General features: G+C 53.4%; 1 protein-coding gene across 1 annotated transcript in view; it reads left to right on the top strand.

The window, feature by feature from the left end:
* Window positions 1-8,713: 8,713 nt before the first annotated feature.
* Window positions 8,714-17,279, top strand: part of MTCL2 (microtubule crosslinking factor 2) — a gene marked incomplete at its 5' end in the record, with an annotated part of 60,530 nt that continues 51,964 nt past the window's right edge. The window contains one exon of the mRNA XM_081097088.1: window positions 8,714-9,388. Coding sequence (XP_080953214.1) covers window positions 8,714-9,388 — 675 coding nt within the window. The remainder of the gene's footprint in view (window positions 9,389-17,279) is intronic.

The following is a 17,279-nucleotide window of genomic DNA, read 5'->3' as shown; positions in this document are numbered from 1 at the left end:
CAAATGACAAGTGGCCACTCGGTCTCCACTTGGCACCTCTGGGACAGATAGTCACTCGTAGGGCCAGGAGCTTGTGGGGAAAGGCAGGAGCCATGGCGATGTACTCACCCTGCTGAGTTAAACTTCTGGTGACTTCCTCCAACCAGTGCAGCCCAGTGGTTTCCTTAGGGCATCTCCCAGACCTTCCAGAGAGGGGGCCACTTCCAGAGCCGACCCTGCCCACCTGGCGGTCTGAATGCCGCAGCTTTAGCTCTGCGCCCTGGTGTCCCCGCAGGTGGCTGGCACCTCTGTCCTGGCGCGGCTCCAGGTCCTCTTTGGCTCTTATACTTGTCCTGAGGGCGGTAGGCCCTGGCACTGTGCCTGCTCCAGTTCCAGCTGGGGAGGCCTGGCAATGATTATCATCTATCAGAAACTCAAGTCCCACAAACACACACAAACAAGACCTGGCACCCGCTGGCCTCTGGCTCTGCCTCCGCCAGCCCAAGGGGCGGGGACACTGAACTCCTTGGCTCAAGACAGAACCTCTCATCTCAGTTACCAGGTGCCACCTGGTGCCTAACACCTGCTACCCAGGCCCTTTTCTCATGGGGCGTAAATGCTACAGGAAAGGTTATGCTGTGGGGTTCTCCCTCAGGTACTCTGTGCTGCAGGGGAAGCCTGGGGCTGCCCCTCCTGGTTCCCCCCTCTTAGATGGGTGATGATTCTTTCCTCATTGGCTTGTCATGACATGAGGTGACAGCATGCACAGGAAGCCCAGTGTTTGGCACACAGTAGGGACTCCATCAGTGGGGGATTACTTCTCTGTCCCCAGCTCACAGTGGGGCTTCAGTGAATGCTGCACTGTTGAATCACAGAACCTCAAAGTTGGAAGGGGTCTGGGCCAGTCCCAGAGCAATCAGCCTCCACTGAGGGCTGGCTCCCCTGGAAAACATCCCAGCAAGTGCCTCCCGCCCCCCGCCCCAGCCTCTGTTGGGCAGGTGAGCCCATTATTTCACTCACTCCATCCTCACACTCCTGCTGGGCTTTGTGGAGGGCACTGGGGTCCCTAGATACGGTGCCCATGGCCAGGTGTGCTGGGGCAGTGCCCCTCCAGGAAGGGTGGGGTGGCAGAAGGACCTCTATTATGGGGGAAACAGGCACGTGAAGGGCCCTGTTGTCACCTCAAACATGGCTGTTGCAATACATGTTTAAACTGTAAATGGTTCAGGGGTCATACACCTGGCCCTCCCTTTTCTCCGGGACCCTCTCCCCACCTTCATTCTCCCATGCTCCACACCTGAACCATGGGGCACTTTGAGAAGCCAGAGATATTTGCTTTGCTGTTCCTTTCTTTGTCCTCATGTCCAGGAAAACCCAGCCTGTGACCTCTCAGGAACACCAATTCCCATGCTTCCCTGATGGGTCCCAGGCGCCAGAGTGCCAGCCCTCCCCGCTCTGCCTTGTAACTTATTTGCTTTTTTCTTAACCAGACACACGCCACCTCTTTCAGAATGGCAATAGTCATCGCCAGGAAACGATTGAAACGTCCAATAAAAGGGGGAAAGGTTAAATGACCCATGGAACATCCACTCTGCGGATTATTTCTAAGAATTAAAATCGATGTTTGCAAGGAGTTTATGAAGGCACAGGGAAGTGCTCCTCCTGCCCCGTAAAGTGTAAAGCAGCAGGATATAAAAGTGTATGTGCAGTATGGTTTCAGCTGCTCTGCAAAACAAGCCTGCAACGTTCGAGAAAATGACTAGAATCCCTTTAGAATATCCCTGGTGTTTGCTGGGCTGGCTGGCTTCACTTTGAACCTCAAATGGGTGCCTAAATGGCCTGTCATACACCCTCTCTCATCCTGGGAAGTCTGGTTTATTGTTCTCCTCAAAGACTCTCACTCTTGTCTCCTCACTGCATTCTTTCCTGAGAAAATAGAAGCCATCATCAGTCACTCCCTCACCTTCCAGACAGCTTGACCTAATCTCACCCATCTCCACTGTCTTCCTTCCAGGGCAGTGGATGAGGGTCCCTCTTCCTTTCAAAAGCTAGACCCCATCACTGGATCTGTCTGTCTCCCCTTCTCCTGCCCTCACTTCTCTCTCTGCTCATCCATCTCTCGCTTGCCCCTCCCTCTCATCGCAACAGTACCCTCCACAACTGCCTGTTTTGATTCTCCTCACACTCCTCTTTGACCCATTCTAGAACTAGGATTCTTTTTTTATTTTTAATTAAAACATTTTCAATTACAGTTGACATTCGATATTATATTAGCTTCAGGAGTACAGTATAGTGGTTAGACAATTACATAACTTACTAGAGGCCTAGTGTATGAAATTCGTGTATGGGTGGGGGTCCCTAGGCCTGGCTGGCAATCAGGGCCTATTGGGGCCGTCTCGCCCCGTCCTGATTGGGGCCAGGCTGGCTGGGGCCTGCCAGACGGGGGAGGGGCCTGGGGAGGGGAGGTTGGCTGTGGGAGTGCACTGACCACCAGGGGGCAGCTCCTGCATTGAGCATCTGCCCCCTGGTGGTCAGTGCATGTCATAGTGACTGGTTGACCGGTTATTCCAGTCGTTTCGGTTGTTCGGTAGTAACAGTCACTTAGACTTTTATATATATAGATGAAGTGACCCCTCAGATAAGTTTACTACCCACCTGGCACCCAACATAGTTATTACAACATAAGTAACTCTGTTCCCTATGCTGTACTTTACATCCCCATGACTATTTTGTAACTGTCAATTTGCACTTCTTAATCCCTTCACGTTTTTCACTCAAGCCCCTAAACCCTCTCATACTGCAGCCATCAGTTTGTTCTCTGTACCTATGAGTCTGTTTCTGTTTGTTTGTTTGTTTGTTTTGTTCTTTATATTCCACATGTAAGTGAAATCCCCTGGCATTTGTCTTTTTCTGTTTGACTTATTTCACTTAGCATAATACCCTCTAGGTCTATCCATGTTTCTGCAAATGGTAAGGTTTCATTTTTTATGGACAAGTAATATTCCATTGTATATACATACATACCACTTCTTCTTTATCCAATTGTCTATTAATGGATACTTAGGTTGTTTCCATATCTTGGCTATTGTAAATGATGTTGCAATGAGCATAGGGATACGTATATCTTTTTAAATTAGTGTTTTGGATTTCTTTGAACAAGTACCCAGAAGTAGGATTGCTGGGTTATAAGGTAGTTCTAGTTTTAATTTTTTGAAGAACCTCCATACTGTTTTCCATAATGGCTGCACCAGTCTGCATTCCCACCAACAGGGCTCGAGGGTTCCCTTTTTTCCACAACCTCACCAACACTTGTTCACTCACCTATTGATGACAGCCTTTCTGACAGGTGTGAGGTGATATCTTATTGTGGTTTTAATCTGCATTTCTCTGATGATTAGTGGCACTGAGCATCTCTTCATATGTCTATTGGCTATCTGTATGTTCTCTTTGGAGAAATGTCTATTCAGGCCCTCTGCCCATTTTTAATTGTATTACTTGTTTTTTGGGTGTTGAGTTGTATGAATTCTTCATAAATTTTGGATATTAACCTCTTATCTGATGTATCATTGGCGAATATCTTTTCCCATTCAGTAGGTTGTCTTTTCGTTTTGTTGATGGTTTCCTTTGCTGTGCAAAAATGTTTTAGTCTGATGTAGTTGTATTTATTTTTTCTTTTGCTTCCCTTGCCTGAGGAAATATGTCAAAAATATATTACTAAGAGTAATGTCAAAGAGTTTACTGCCTATGTTTTCTTCTAAGGGTTTTATGATTTCTGTTCTTAAAGTATTTAATCCATTTAGAATTAATTCTTGTATATGGTGTAAGAAAATGGTTAGTTTCATTTTTTTTGCATGTATCTACAGTTTTCCCAGCAGCATTTATTGAAATGATTGCCTTTACCCCATTGTATATTATTGTCACCTTTGTCATAATTGACCATATAGATATGGGTTTATTTCTGGGCTCTCTATTCTGTTCCATTGATTTACGTGTCTGTTTTAATGCCAGTACCATGCTGATTTGATTACTATAACCTTGTAGTATATCAGGTAGTGTAATACCTCCAACTTTGTTCTTCTTTCTGATTGCTGTGGGTAGTCGGGGTCTTTAGTGGTTCCACATAAATTTTAGGATTATTGTAGAAACAGGATTCTTAATTCCTAGTTCTAGGTCAGTTTTTTTCTCCCTACATGGCCTGAGGTGGTCCCCTGGATTTAAATATTGTTTAAATGTTGATGACTCATCATGACCTCAGACCAGCAGCCACTCTGGGCTCCATGCTCATACATCAATTGCTTATGTTTTCTCCACTTGGATGACTCCATAAACATCTCAAGTGGAATGTGTCCAAAAAGAACTGTCATTTCCCCCTCCAAACCTGGTCTTTCTTAACCCCGACAACCTCCAAGCCTGTCCTGTCTTATTAAATGATACCATCATTCATCCTGAAACTAAAGCCAGAAACTGGGAGTTGAACTTCCTTTCTCTGATCTCTCACTTCCAACCAAGGGTGTCTGACTCTTTGAAGCTCCAGAACATCTTGACTACCCTCTCCTTTCCTTCTCCACTGCCTCCACCCTCACCCACGCCACCATTGTCTCTCAGAGGCTGGTTCAATAGCCCTTAACCTATTTTCTAGCCTCTCTTCTTACCAACTGCTAGTGTGATCTATTTAAAACACAAATTAGATTCTATCGTGCCCCTGCTTACAATCTCCAATGGGTCATCATTGCATCAAAAACAAATCCCTGCTGTCCAGTCAGCATGACTCAGTGGTTGAACCTCAACCTATGGATCAGGAGGTAACAGTTCCATTCCCAGTCAGGGCACATACCCGGGTTATGGTTTGTGGGCTGGCTCCCCAGTGTGGGGTGTGCAGGAGGCAGCCAATCAATGATTCTCTCTCATCATTGATGTTTCTCTCTCTCCCTCTCTGAAATTAATAAAAATATAGCGCTGCCCAGAACATGCCTTGCTCCTGCTGTCCACTCCAGCTTTATATATATTGTCTTTGTTTCCTTAACCCATCAAGTTCCAGTCACATTGACCTCATTTTCTTGAATATCTATCAAGCTTGTTCCTCCTTCAGGTTCCCCTACTAATTTCTCTAATTCTCCCTCAGCCAGTTTCTTTCATGATTGATATAATGAAAAACACACACAACACTTCAGTTTTTCAAAAAATCATCTCCTCTAAGAGGGCTTCCAGGGTTTAGCCTCCATTTAGTTTCCATCATGTTGGTGAATTTAGCAGCTTTGATGAGAGAAAACAAGCTTTTCCCCTGGGTAGTCAGCATCCTCATTTCTAACAATCTGTTAGAATTATTTTTTCTGACATATTCTTATTGCTTAAATGATATAGTGTCCTAATCCGTGTCTTCTTTTACAGCACACACTGGGTGCCTGAGCTGGACACTGCCCAATGAGGCAGCACAACAGGCTGAGATTGGATGGCCCTGGGGTAAAATCATTTCCAGCGCTGCTCTTGCAAGCTGTATGACCTTGGACAAGCATGCCAGCTGTCCAGTGCTGTGTAACAAACTACCCCAAAATGTAGTGGCTTAAAACAACAGTATTTATTTTGCGTTTTGGGACAGCTCATTTCTGCTCCATTTGGCATTAGTTGGGGCAGCTCCAATGCTGGGGGCTGAATTATCTGAAGGTTCACTCTCTCACATATCTGGTGGTTAGCAGGAACCAGACCTGGAGTTGTTGGCTGGAACCTTCACGTGGCCTCTCCATGAGGCCTGACCTTCCTCCCAACATGGTGATTGGGTTCCAGGAATGAGTGGAGAGAGAAGAGGCGGGGAGTAGGTAAGGGAGAGAGAGGGAGAGGGAGAGGGACAGGGACAGGGACAGAGAGAGGGAGAGAAAACCTGGATTGTGTTGGGTGGGGCCATATTGCCTTTTATGGCCTAGTCTTGGAAGTCATAGTGTCACTTCTGCCACTCTCTATTGGTTGAGGCAGTCACAAAGTCTGCTCAGGTTCAAGGGGAGGGAACATAGACCCCATCACTCAAGTAGAAGAGTGTCAATGCCACATGGTGAAAAGAGTAATTGGGATGAGCTATATACTGCTGTGCCTATTTTGGAAAATACAACTAGCCACAAGTCTTAACCTTTATTAGATCCTTTAACGAAGTGTTGAACACAGAGCCTGGCATAAGTGAATGCTCGTGGGCCAAGAAGCTGCAGTCTCTCTGCCTGCATGCAGCCAATTCCGGACTCCCAGCAAGTCTCACTCCTTTTGTGGTTTCCCTGGCCTAAACTAAGTCCAGTCCAGGGCACCTGCCTTGGCCCCACTCAACCCCGGAATCCCTCCCCACCAGGCCTCGCTGCTCCTCGGGCTCTCCTGGGCGGTAATGTGGATTCATGGCTCCCCTGAAGCCAAAGACCCTCAGGGCAGGAAGGACCCTCAGCTCCCTGCTCAGCCATGGATTTGTTGGAGCTCAGACAGGATTTGTGGTGGAGCTAGGACTTGGGGAAATCCAAGCCACTCTAATTTCAGGACCATGGTGCGTTAGGAGTGGCTGAGCTGGCCTGGTCTATTATGTCCCCTGCTTGAATTCACACCATTCAACATCTCCAACCCACATTCAGCATAGGGGCAGAAACTGAAGCACAGAGCGGGCAAACAATTTCCAAGAGCGACAGAGCATCTCTCCCTCTGGGCCAGACCAGAACCACCTTACACGAAACAGGAGCCTCTGAGCCGCAAGGGTCCTGTCACCTGTTCCAGCAGACTGGACAGGCGGGGACTCTGAGGCCAGGAAGTGGGAAGGGCTCTCTGGCTACTCGGTGATGAGGCTTTTGTGGCCAGGTCCCCGCATATACCCTGTGCGCCAGGAGGCCAGGAACATACAACTAACAAGTCTACCCCTGTGTCCTTTAGGCCCTACCTGGTGCCTGTGGACAGGTGAGTGGACAGTCAGTGGGGGCAAGGGAGCTGGTGCCTTGCCAGGAGGGGGTGGGAATGCCCCTGAAGAAGTGTTTCCCCCAAACCTGCTGAGTAGCCGCTTGTATTCACCCAGAAATGTATTCACTGCCGGGGGAGGTGGGACAGAAACAAAGAAGTGGACCTGGTGCCGGCTGTGCATCTAGGGCAGGAGGAGGTGAAGAAACAAGCTTGGGGGAGGAGGAGGAGAAGGAAGGAGAAAATGGATAAGTGGAGGAAAAGAGAGAAATGGAAAAAAGGGAGCCCACTGCAGCTTCCTGACCCATGGGCACCTTTGGAGGAGAGAAAGGAGGGGAGGGAGTAACAGGGGGAGGAACAAGAGGCTGCAGGAGAGTAAACACAGCCTTGCCCCGACTCCGCTAGCAAGGGGGTGCCACCCAAAGGGTGAGTGCGCGCGGGAGGACAGCCAAGAGACTTAATCTGGCTCTGCCCAGCGGAGGTTCCACCACAGGGAGTGGCAGCGGGGAGCAGGGTAGGAGAAGGGGGGTGGGGAGGTGAGACAGACGTGTGGAAAAGTCAGCAGCCTCCGAGGCAGCCCTGGAAGGGAAGAAAGGATTCCCCCAGAGCCAGGGCTCCGGGGTCGTTCGCAGTTGCTCTTGGGAGGGAAGGTGTGGGGCTCAGGGCAATCGTCTCCAGCCCGTGCCAGGCACCACGGCGGCCAGAACCTACTCCCAAAGCATAACTATTCTGACATCTCATAACGGGTCACTTCCTTCTTAGCGGTGCGGAGCCTGAAATCGGGGTCTCGGAGGAGAGAGTGTGCCTGGGATCACTTCGGGTCAAGGCGTGCAGGGCCCGGCATGCACCCAGGGCTCCAGGTACCTACGCCTCTGACGGGGAAGCGGAGGCGGGAGGACCCAACACGTCCTCGAGATGTTAGGTTTGCGTTCCACCCCGGCTCTGCCAGTGACTTTGGGCTAATCGCGAGCCTTCTGAGGCTTCAGTTTACGCATCTGTACAATGGGATGATTGGTCTTGCTTTGCACGGTTAAGGGGGCGGAGTTTGCGCACGCTCGCAGAGCGGCGAGGGGCGAGGGGCGAGGTATCGGGTGTGTCTATGGATGCTTGCTCCAGCGTCCTGAGGTCTGCCCGGCCTCTACCTGGCAGTCCCCTCTCTCGCGGCTCGCGGGACCCCTGCCGGGACCCTGGGTGCAGGGGAGCCCCCGCCGGGTGCATTCCCCAGGCCCGCAGGGAAGGGGGCGGCGGCGGAGCGACCGAGGAGAGAGCCCGGGCCGCGGCAGCCCCGGCCCGCCTGACCCTCGAGGGGGTCGCTGTTGCCTCGCAGATCCCTCCCTCGCTCGCTGCCAGCGTCCCTCCCTGCCGCTCCCGCCGCGTCCGCCTTTTGTTCGTGGAGCCGCGCGCCCCCGAGCCGAGGCGGCGGGGCGGGGAGCTGGCGGGGCTGCGCGGGGGACGGACCGCGCCGGGCGGAGCCGGGGCCCGGGCCGCAGCCGGACTCGGAGCTCGAGGGAACGATCGGCGCGCGGGCAGCCGGGGCCCGAGCGCGCTCCGGGGGCGCGGCGAGGCCGAAGGGGCGGGCACCGGGCGGAGCCGCAGCCGGAGCCGGGGCGCCTGGAGGCGAGCGGGCCGCTCTCTCCGAGCTCAGAGCGGCGGAGAACCCGTTCAGCGCGGGCCGGGGCCTGAGCGCAGTCCGGGGGCTGAGGGGAGCCGAGAGGAACCGCGACCCAAGCGGCCAGAGCGGCGCCCGGACCCTCCCCTGGGGCGCGGAGGCCGGGCGGGCCCGGGCCATGCGCGCCGCTCGCTGAGGCCAAGGGAGGCCGAGATGGAGGCGCCAGTGGGGGAGCCCCCGGCCCGGGGCTGCGGCCCCCCGCCCGCGCCCGCCCCGGAGAGGAAGAAGAGCCACCGCGCGCCGTCGCCGGCCCGGCCCAAGGACGTGGCCGGCTGGTCGCTGGCCAAGGGCCGCCGCGGCCCAGGCCCGGGCGCCGCAGCCGCCTGCAGCGCCGCGTCCTCCGCGCGGCCCGACAAGAAGGGGCGCACGGTGGTGCCCGGGGCGCGGGGCTCAGGGACGCGGGTCGCGGGGGTCCGTACCGGCGTCCGTGCCAAGGGCCGCCCGCGTCCGGGTACCGGGCCGCGACCGCCTCCACCGCCGCCCAGCCTCACCGACAGCAGCTCGGAGGTGTCCGACTGCGCGTCGGAGGAGGCGCGCCTGCTGGGCCTGGAGCTGGCGCTGAGCAGCGACGCCGAGTCGGCGGCCGGGGGCCCGGCGGCGGCCCGCACCGGGCAGCCGCCCCAGCCCGCGCCGCCCGCGCAGCAGCCTCCGCGGCCGCCGGCCTCCCCCGACGAGCCGTCGGTGGCCGCGTCGTCGGTGGGCAGCAGCCGCCTGCCACTCAGCGCCTCCCTGGCCTTCTCCGACCTCACCGAGGAGATGCTGGACTGCGGGCCCGGCGGCTTCGTGCGAGAGCTGGAGGAGCTGCGCTCGGAGAACGACTATCTCAAGGTGGGGGCGCCGATGGGGGCGAGGGAGGCCTGGGGAGGCGCCGGGTGTCACAGCCCCTTGAGGCCGAGGCACTAGCTGCCCCACTGAACGAGCTGGATAAAGGGGCCTGAACCCTCCGGGACCACCCTCACACCGCCTCCCATTTTGTTTTGGGAACCGGAGAAGGAAGTTGGATGAGGAGGCTGACAGAAGGCTCTGGTTTGGGAAGGGGAGGGGAAAGAAACTGCTTTGGAGGAGGACTGGATGCATTACTTGGAATGGCGGGTGGGTAGTCAGTGAGCGGCCGGACCTCTGGCTTCCGCTGCTCACAAACCCCAGTCCCAGGACAGAGGCCCGGCCTTTGGTGGGTCTCCTTTCTGGGACGGGCACTGCTGTGCGTGCTGCCAGGGAGACCTGTGGCCAGCCCGTGCCAAGCAGGGGCTGGAACACCTTTCTTTACCCAGGGCTTTCCCTGGCACAGGCCCGCCCCGCCCCGCCTGCCTTTCAGGGCGAGTCCCATTTGAAAACATGACATCTGGGAACATCCCTTTGGCTAGAGTCCCACTTCCGCCCTGTCTAACGGTCCCACAGCCTGGGAGGGGGATGTCATGGGAGAGCCGGTTCAGAGGCAGCTTTCTAGATCCCGGGATACTGCCTTCTGCCCTCTCTGGGACAGACTCTGAATACACAGGGTTCCATTGGCCCCGCATAACCTGGCCCTTGGCCTTCCCAGTTCCCAGTAAGAGGGAAGCTGCCGATCTGAAAGGGGCGTTTCCTCTGGGCGTGTGGGGACCTGAGAGCTTCCCCAGGAGAGTGGGCTTTGCCTTCACCCTTTCCGTGGACCTGGGCAACTGCTGGGTGCAGGCCAGGCTTGGCACTGTGGCCGCTTTGGGGACAGCCCAGACCGAGTGTGTCGACCTTGGCTGGGCAGACTGGAAGCTTCATGGGCTCTCGTCTGCTGCCACTGGCTGGGCACGGTTTGGGAAGAGGTTGAAATGTTACCTGCTCTTGTCAGTTGATGGCCTGGCACAACACCCAGCGTGCCTCTGGCCGAGAGCCACAGAGTTAACTGCACTCTGCTGATTTATGCCTGCCTGGCAACACTTAGCTTTGCATTGTGGTTCTTCTGGCCAGATGGATTTCTCTCTCGTTAGAGTTTTTGAGGTCTTGCTCAACGATGTCTCCCCCTCCTCATTTCCCCAGGATCTGCTACCCAGAATGTGTTCAGTAAATGCCTGTAGAATAGAAGGACAGGGCCTGTCTGAATCCACCCCTGGTTAAGTCTTCCCAAAGGCCCCATTCATTCCGTGTTGACAGTCAGGGCTTCATTCAGCTCCTATAGTTTTCAGAAGCTAGTGGTGAGAGGACAAGTAGGAGAGCGGGTAGAAGGAAGGAGAAAAGCCAGAAGGAGGCCTGGCCCTGCCCTCTTGGTGCTCTGAGCTGCTTCCTATACTCACTGCCCGAGATGCTCTAAACTCACACCCAGCCCCCACTGTTCACCCTGGGTAGTGAAGGTGGGCCATCGAGCTTTGCTTCAGGGTCCCCTCATGCACCCACCCCCGTGGCCTGCTGTCCATCCCAGGAAGTCACCTGGCAGAGCTCTGAAGTCCATCTGAGCCACCCATGACAGTTATGATGAAACGTCGTTTCAGAAGGCTGGGGGTTGAGTCCAAGGTCTCATAGGGGCCAGGGTCTGGCTGGGGACTTCCATTGGCTAGGCCAGGGCTAACCCTCAGTTTCTCCCATTCATTCAGAGATTCAGGCTTTGTGTATTGAATTTGGGGTCTTTAGCTTCCTGGCTCTGTGGTCTTGGTAAGGTTACTCAATGTCTCTAGACATTAAGTTTCCTCATTGTAAAAAGACACTTTACATAGCACATCTTCCAACCATAAGGGTTAACTGAGATAATGTGTGCAAACACCACTAGCGCATCTGGCATGTAGTGAGCCTCGGATGAGAGCAGTTGTCATCACTGCTAGTCTCAAGTGGTATGTGACACATTTCCATGGACGCCTTTTATGTTCTCTTGTGGATTCTGTGGGGGCAGAGTAGATCTTTCTCCCCATCTGAAGCAGACTGGGCTCTTTCTCCTGGCTCCTCATGCATTCATTCACCAACTATTTATTTAGTGCCCACTGTGTACCAGATACTGGTGCAGATCGGGGGAATGCAGCCGTGGACAAAGATGAAGAATCTGTTTTCATGGAGCTTTGGGTCTAGCCGGGGACCAAGCAATAGTCATAAGTAAATCTCAATGCCAATCATGACAAGGGTGGAGAAGGATGCAGTGTGCCAAGAGCACATGGAGGAGGTGGAGCTGGAGATGCTCACAGAGGCTAAGGGCTGAAGGATTCGACAAAGCCAACTGAACAGGAGAAGTAGAAAAAAGCTTGTTGATTTCAAGGCTGAATAGGAGTTTGGATGAGAGGCGAGCAGGGCCAGAGTGTGCATTCTCGCTGTGTACACTTGGGTTGGTTCCCAAACTTCTCCAGAGCTTTGTTTAACCCAGCTGCCAACCTCACAGAGGCGAGGTGAAGATCTAGAGATTGGATGTGGACCATAAGTGTAGGAACTAATACAGGAGGTTTTGGTTTGTTCATTCTATAGATGGTAAACCATGGCCAGAGTGGGGAAGGACTTGCTCCAGGTCCCAGAGCTGGTTCTCCAGGCTGCATAAAACTCTTGACATGTTTCCTGTCCCTCTGGGCCACTTTGCTTCTAAGATGCAGGACCTGGTTACCAGGAGAAGGACTCCAGGTCCCCAGCATGTCCCCTAGAGGCCCTGTACTCCCTGCCTTGAGTCCCATAGAGTCTGGTGGGGCCCTGCGCAGGCTCATCTTCCAGCTGGTGGGGGGCACTGGGAATTGTCAACTGGGGAAGGCTTCTTGGGTGATGGCAGCTCTCCTGTCACGTGAGGCCTGCTCTGGGGCCCAAGTGGGGCAAGTGTAAATGGGCAGCTCTCTCCCAACGAAACAATAGAAGGAGCTGCTACAGAGACGGGAGTAAAGTTGTTGTCACTTGAGTTGTTCAGAGAGGCTGGGTGACCTCGCATGTTCGGATGAAGACGTAGGGTGTGTGGAAAGCAGCTTGTAAACTGTACAAAATGTTGGTGGTTGTGGTTACTTGAGGATTCAGGAGGAGATTCGTGTGGTGGCTACAGTTGAGCTGCCTGATCTCAGGGTCCCTTCCAGCCAAGGAAGTCTGAAGATTAACTTTTAAAGTTCTAGGATTCTAAGGTGCAGCTTCTTTTTTGCTGCAGAGCAGACACATTGATGATGTTTGACATTCAAAACCCTGGTGGTCTGAGAACTTCCAGGTCCCCATCACCACTACCTGTCATCCACCATGTAGTGAGGACATGCTAGGAACCCACGGGTGTGGGTGGACGAATCTGAGAGTTGGAGCCCAAAGACCTGGCTTTGAGACCTAACTCTGCCTTTTACTGTGTGGCCACGGGTAAGTTACTTGGCCTCTCTGAGCTACTTTTTGTTTTCATCTATATGATTAAGGTTATGGAACTTGCCTTGGCAACTACATAGGATTGTTGTGAGGAATAAGGGAGGTGTGAATAGACAAAAATAAAAAGAAAACATTTTGCATCTCTTGGGAAATTGTTAACCAATGAGTAGACAGGATGTCTGTGTTTTCATTCTTGGGGGAGCTGGGAGAAGCCTGAAGGTTGGGTCCCCTTAGCTGTAGGATGCTAATAAATAGGGAGCTGCTCCAGGGAGGACAAAAGGTATGATCATACCCCACATGTGGGCTCTGTGAAGCCAAGCCTCTCTCCCTTCTTGGAGGAAATTTGAATGTTTAAAGTGCAGCCAATCTAGGTGTCAACCCAGAAGGGCCCAGGGGAAGCATCTAATCCACCCTCAGTTCCCATTGTACAGTTGGGTAAATGGAGGCTCCAGGTCACACAGCCAGGATTCCAAACCTGATTTGTCCAACTCTGAATCCTGTCTTTCTGCGGGATGACTGGGACAGTGAGCTTTTGGTTGCTAACCGTGTGTCTAGTCTGGGACACGGGTTGGTGAGAAGAATCCTGTTGTATGCCAGGCTCTAGGCTAGGACTGGTTAGGCTCTTGTCTCACAAATGCTATCAACTACTGATCCCCTCTACTGTGCCCAGCTCTGGGTTAAGTAAGCCCTTTGCTCCTCTCAGCAATCCTGTGTGGAGGGTTCTGATACTAGACCCACTGGACAAATGAGGAAACCAAGAGGCTACGTAATGTGGTCAAGGTGGCACAGCTGGTGTACTTGGGAGCCTCACTAGATGACCCTGCGTCGTTGCCCTTCCCCCATCGCGCTTCCATTCTCTCCCAGGCAGGAGGCAGCCTGAGTTTCACAGAGGCGGGTTCTTGCTTGGCTTTGTCAGTTACAGACTGTGTGACACTGGGTGAGACGTTTGGCCTGAGACTCTGTTTCTTTCTCTGTAAAATAGACCTAAGCATGCCTGCTCCAAGGTCCTGGGGAGCCTTTTCAGTGTGATGATGTAGATCTAGTGCACAGAAAATGTCAGTGCCTGCTCCAGTCCTCACCTTCCCCTTATCTGCTTCTCCAGGCATTCATTCATTCATTCACTCACTCACTCACTCATTCACATGTTTTCTGAGTGCCTCCTGAGTACCAGGCCAGCAAGTTGTGAAGGTCTTCTCAGCTCCTGGGAGCTGTAGGGGGAGGACTCTAGTCTGTCACTAGATTGGGGGAGGGGCGGTAATCATGGTCAGTAAACCTACTGGCTGGTCCCTGCCTGAGTCCCCGCCCTCCCTGTGGCAGCTGAGAAGTGACCTCGAAGAAGCTGGTCTGAGACATAGGTCTGTAAGATTTTTCTGCAGTTTGTCAGTCATGGTGGGGGAGTGTGTGTGTGTAGCGCCAGCAAGATGGAAAATGAGATGGAAAATGTGAGGCGGTTGCTGCTGGGGCCTGGGGGGACCACGTCTCCCAGGGCTCCCAGCATTCCTCACAGGGGGGCGGGGCCTGTGTCCCTGGGCACACTCGCTTGCATATACAAACACACGTATTCACAGCTTGTGCCAGAGATTCACACATCTCACTTACACACCGAGTGACACGCTTATGTTGCATGCTTCCAGAAGCATAGCTCCAGACATGTTAGAGAGGAGATATGCTCAGAGAACTACACAAACCCAGGCAGATACACAGCCTCCTGTGTCATCACACCCATACATTACCAAACATACGCAACGGAGACACACCATTTAGGAAAACCTGGCTCAGAAACATACCCTCACACAAAACTTACACCCCCAAGACATGCTTGGCTGTGTCCCAGAGATGAATGAACAGCCTGGGGACACCCTCAGACAAATCGGAAGTATACATATGTATGCAGGCACACACACAAACCCACGCAGACCCATTACACACAGGTGCTAGCATCCACAGAAACCCACAGATCTGCCCATTCCAGGCCAGCAGAGACACGAGCCCACAGCCCAGTTACCTCCACTGCCTCTTCCACAAAGAGAGCAGCAGCCGCCCTTGCACAATACCCCAGAGACACACGCCGACGCGTGGCCACGTACACACAAGGGACACGAGCACAGAGCACTCAGGTGTCAGGCTTGTAGCATTTGCTAATGGAACCAGAGACCCACAAACCCAGGTGCCCAGGCACACACACACACACACACACACACACACACACACACACACACTGGCTGTGACATTTCGCCCACACAGAAACACAGGAAATCCTGGTCATGTCTCCTTGGGGCTAATGTGTACAAACTACTGTTTCAGCTCTTCTATAAGGCTTCCTTCTGCAAGGCTTCTGGAAATAGGAGTATAGTGGAGGCTTGATTTTGTCACCTCCTGGGTTTGGAGGCCCTAGGAACTAGGCTGGGGCTGGGTGGTAAGGTGGATGGGGGCTGACAGGTCACCAAGTCAGGAGAAGCTACACTAAATGCCCTCCGGCCCTGCTGCCCAGCACTTGGGCCTGGGCCAGTGGGCTGAGTGAAATGGAGCAATCTTTAGGCCTGCCCACAGGAGAAACATTGCCCAGGGGCAACTCCCTTCTAATCTCAGGATTTCCTGCTTGCCCTTGTCTCCCTCCTTCTTCCCCTCTCTCTTTGCTGGAGGCTATGGAGAGCCATGTTCCTCCATCCCTAAAACATGCCTGGTTCTGCCTGGGAACCAATGAAAGAGGCCAGGATAGAGGAGATGTGGACACTCAGAGGAGCGGCCTGGAAGACTTCCTGGAAGAGGAGGCATTACAGCAGGAGAGTTAGCCTTGAGTGGCTGTTTCTGTGTCCAGCTGCTGTAACAGTGTGTGACACATCATAGGGACTTGTGTTTACTAAATATTTGTTGCAGGATTGAATGAAAGACAGTGATCAGAGCCTGCAGGTGAGCTGTAGGCAGGCTGCAGGCTTAAAGCAGAAAAGCTGAGGGAAGGGTGGCTGGGGGCAGTGGTGAGGGAGAGGCTGGAAAGCAGAGTTGGGCCCGTTGGGAAGGACATTGGATGTCGAGCTGAGCTGAGGTACTGTGAACACCTTGCTGAAAGGGGGCCATATTGACCTATAGCAAGGCTAGGAGCTGCCCTCTTTCCATGTGTCTATAGTACTGAGCACAGGCTCAGGGTGGGAGGGAAGGAAGGCTGTTTGGTCTCATGGACAAATTCCACCTTTGGGCCAGGTCTGGGGCCAAATCTGCTTTGTCACCTACTCCTGGTGCATGATCTCATGTGTAAGTCCCCTTATTAAGCTTCCGTCTTCCTGTGTGTAAAATGGGAATTCAATCCTTTTTTTTTTTCAGGGCACTCAGGAGAATTAGTGTTCAGGTATATGGTACTTCCAGCTCCTCCCTGGGCACAGAGGAGGGGAGGGAGCCCTCTGGGTCAGGGGTAGTTCCCAGGATTCCAGGCAGGGGCTGAACCAGCAGCCAAGGTTATTACTAAAGTCATTCTCTGGTGCCCCAAAGGAAAGACCTCATCTGTGGTCACATTCTCTGCCCTCTGGTGCCAGAGGAACTTGGAGCTGGGATGGGGGAAGAGCCAGAGACACTGGGGTGTTCTGGGCCAGGCTGACCCTGGCCTTCACCGGAGACCCACGGGTCTGCATTCTTAGCAGATAGTGCTGGCCTTTCTGAGGAGTGGCAGTGAGTCAGAGGAGGTGGAAGCAGCAGGCCAGCCCTTCCCGAGTGTCCACGGTGGTTACGAGCACTGGTTTGAATCCTGGCTCGGTCTTTTCCTCTGTGAGCTTCCCTTTATGAGCCTCAGTCTCCTCCTCTGTAAAGTGGAGATGCTGGTAGCACTGACCCTGCAGTGTTGCTGTGGAGATAGAATGAGAAAACACATATATACAAGGATTTGCTGGAGCAGCTTGTAATAAGGACTCAACAGCTATCTGCCCTCGTCACTCATTAGCAGGCTTGGTTCTGATTGCCTGTGGCCCCGGGATCCTTGATGGCAGTGTGTGTCTGGCTCTGGGTTGTGGGTCTGGGGATGGAGCAGGGGCCCGGGAGGTATGTGCGGAGCTGAATTGCATTATGTGCCTCCCCAAATACATCTCTCCCTCGTCTCCCCCTTTTCCCTCCCTTCCCAATCTTCTCGGAACAGCTGAGGCCAGTGCTGCAATGGAATACTGTAACCCAGAATACTCCTTTGCTAATGGAGGGTCGCCTTGGGAGGTGGGGGGGTGGGCGGGGGAGGCCCTTGTTCTAAGACCGAGGTGAATAATCTCCCATTGCCTGGGCCACAGAGAGAAGCTCGGCTCCAGTGGAAAACCAGTTTGGGGCCCCATAGTCAGGCTGGACCAGCTGAACATCTTTTCCCTGGTTTTGCCCAGATCCTCTTGGGATCTTCTGGGCCAACTGCATCAAGCCTCTCCCCTCTGCACCTCTCCTTGGCCCTGCCCAAGTGCCTGAGCAGCCTGTGTGGTCCTGCCTGCCT

The sequence above is a fragment of the Myotis nattereri genome (genome assembly GCF_964212035.1).
Source record: "Myotis nattereri genome assembly, chromosome: 8".
Lineage (NCBI taxonomy): Eukaryota > Metazoa > Chordata > Mammalia > Chiroptera > Vespertilionidae > Myotis > Myotis nattereri.
Note: the sequence above shows the minus strand (reverse complement) of the source record. Positions and strands in the feature narration are given on the sequence as shown.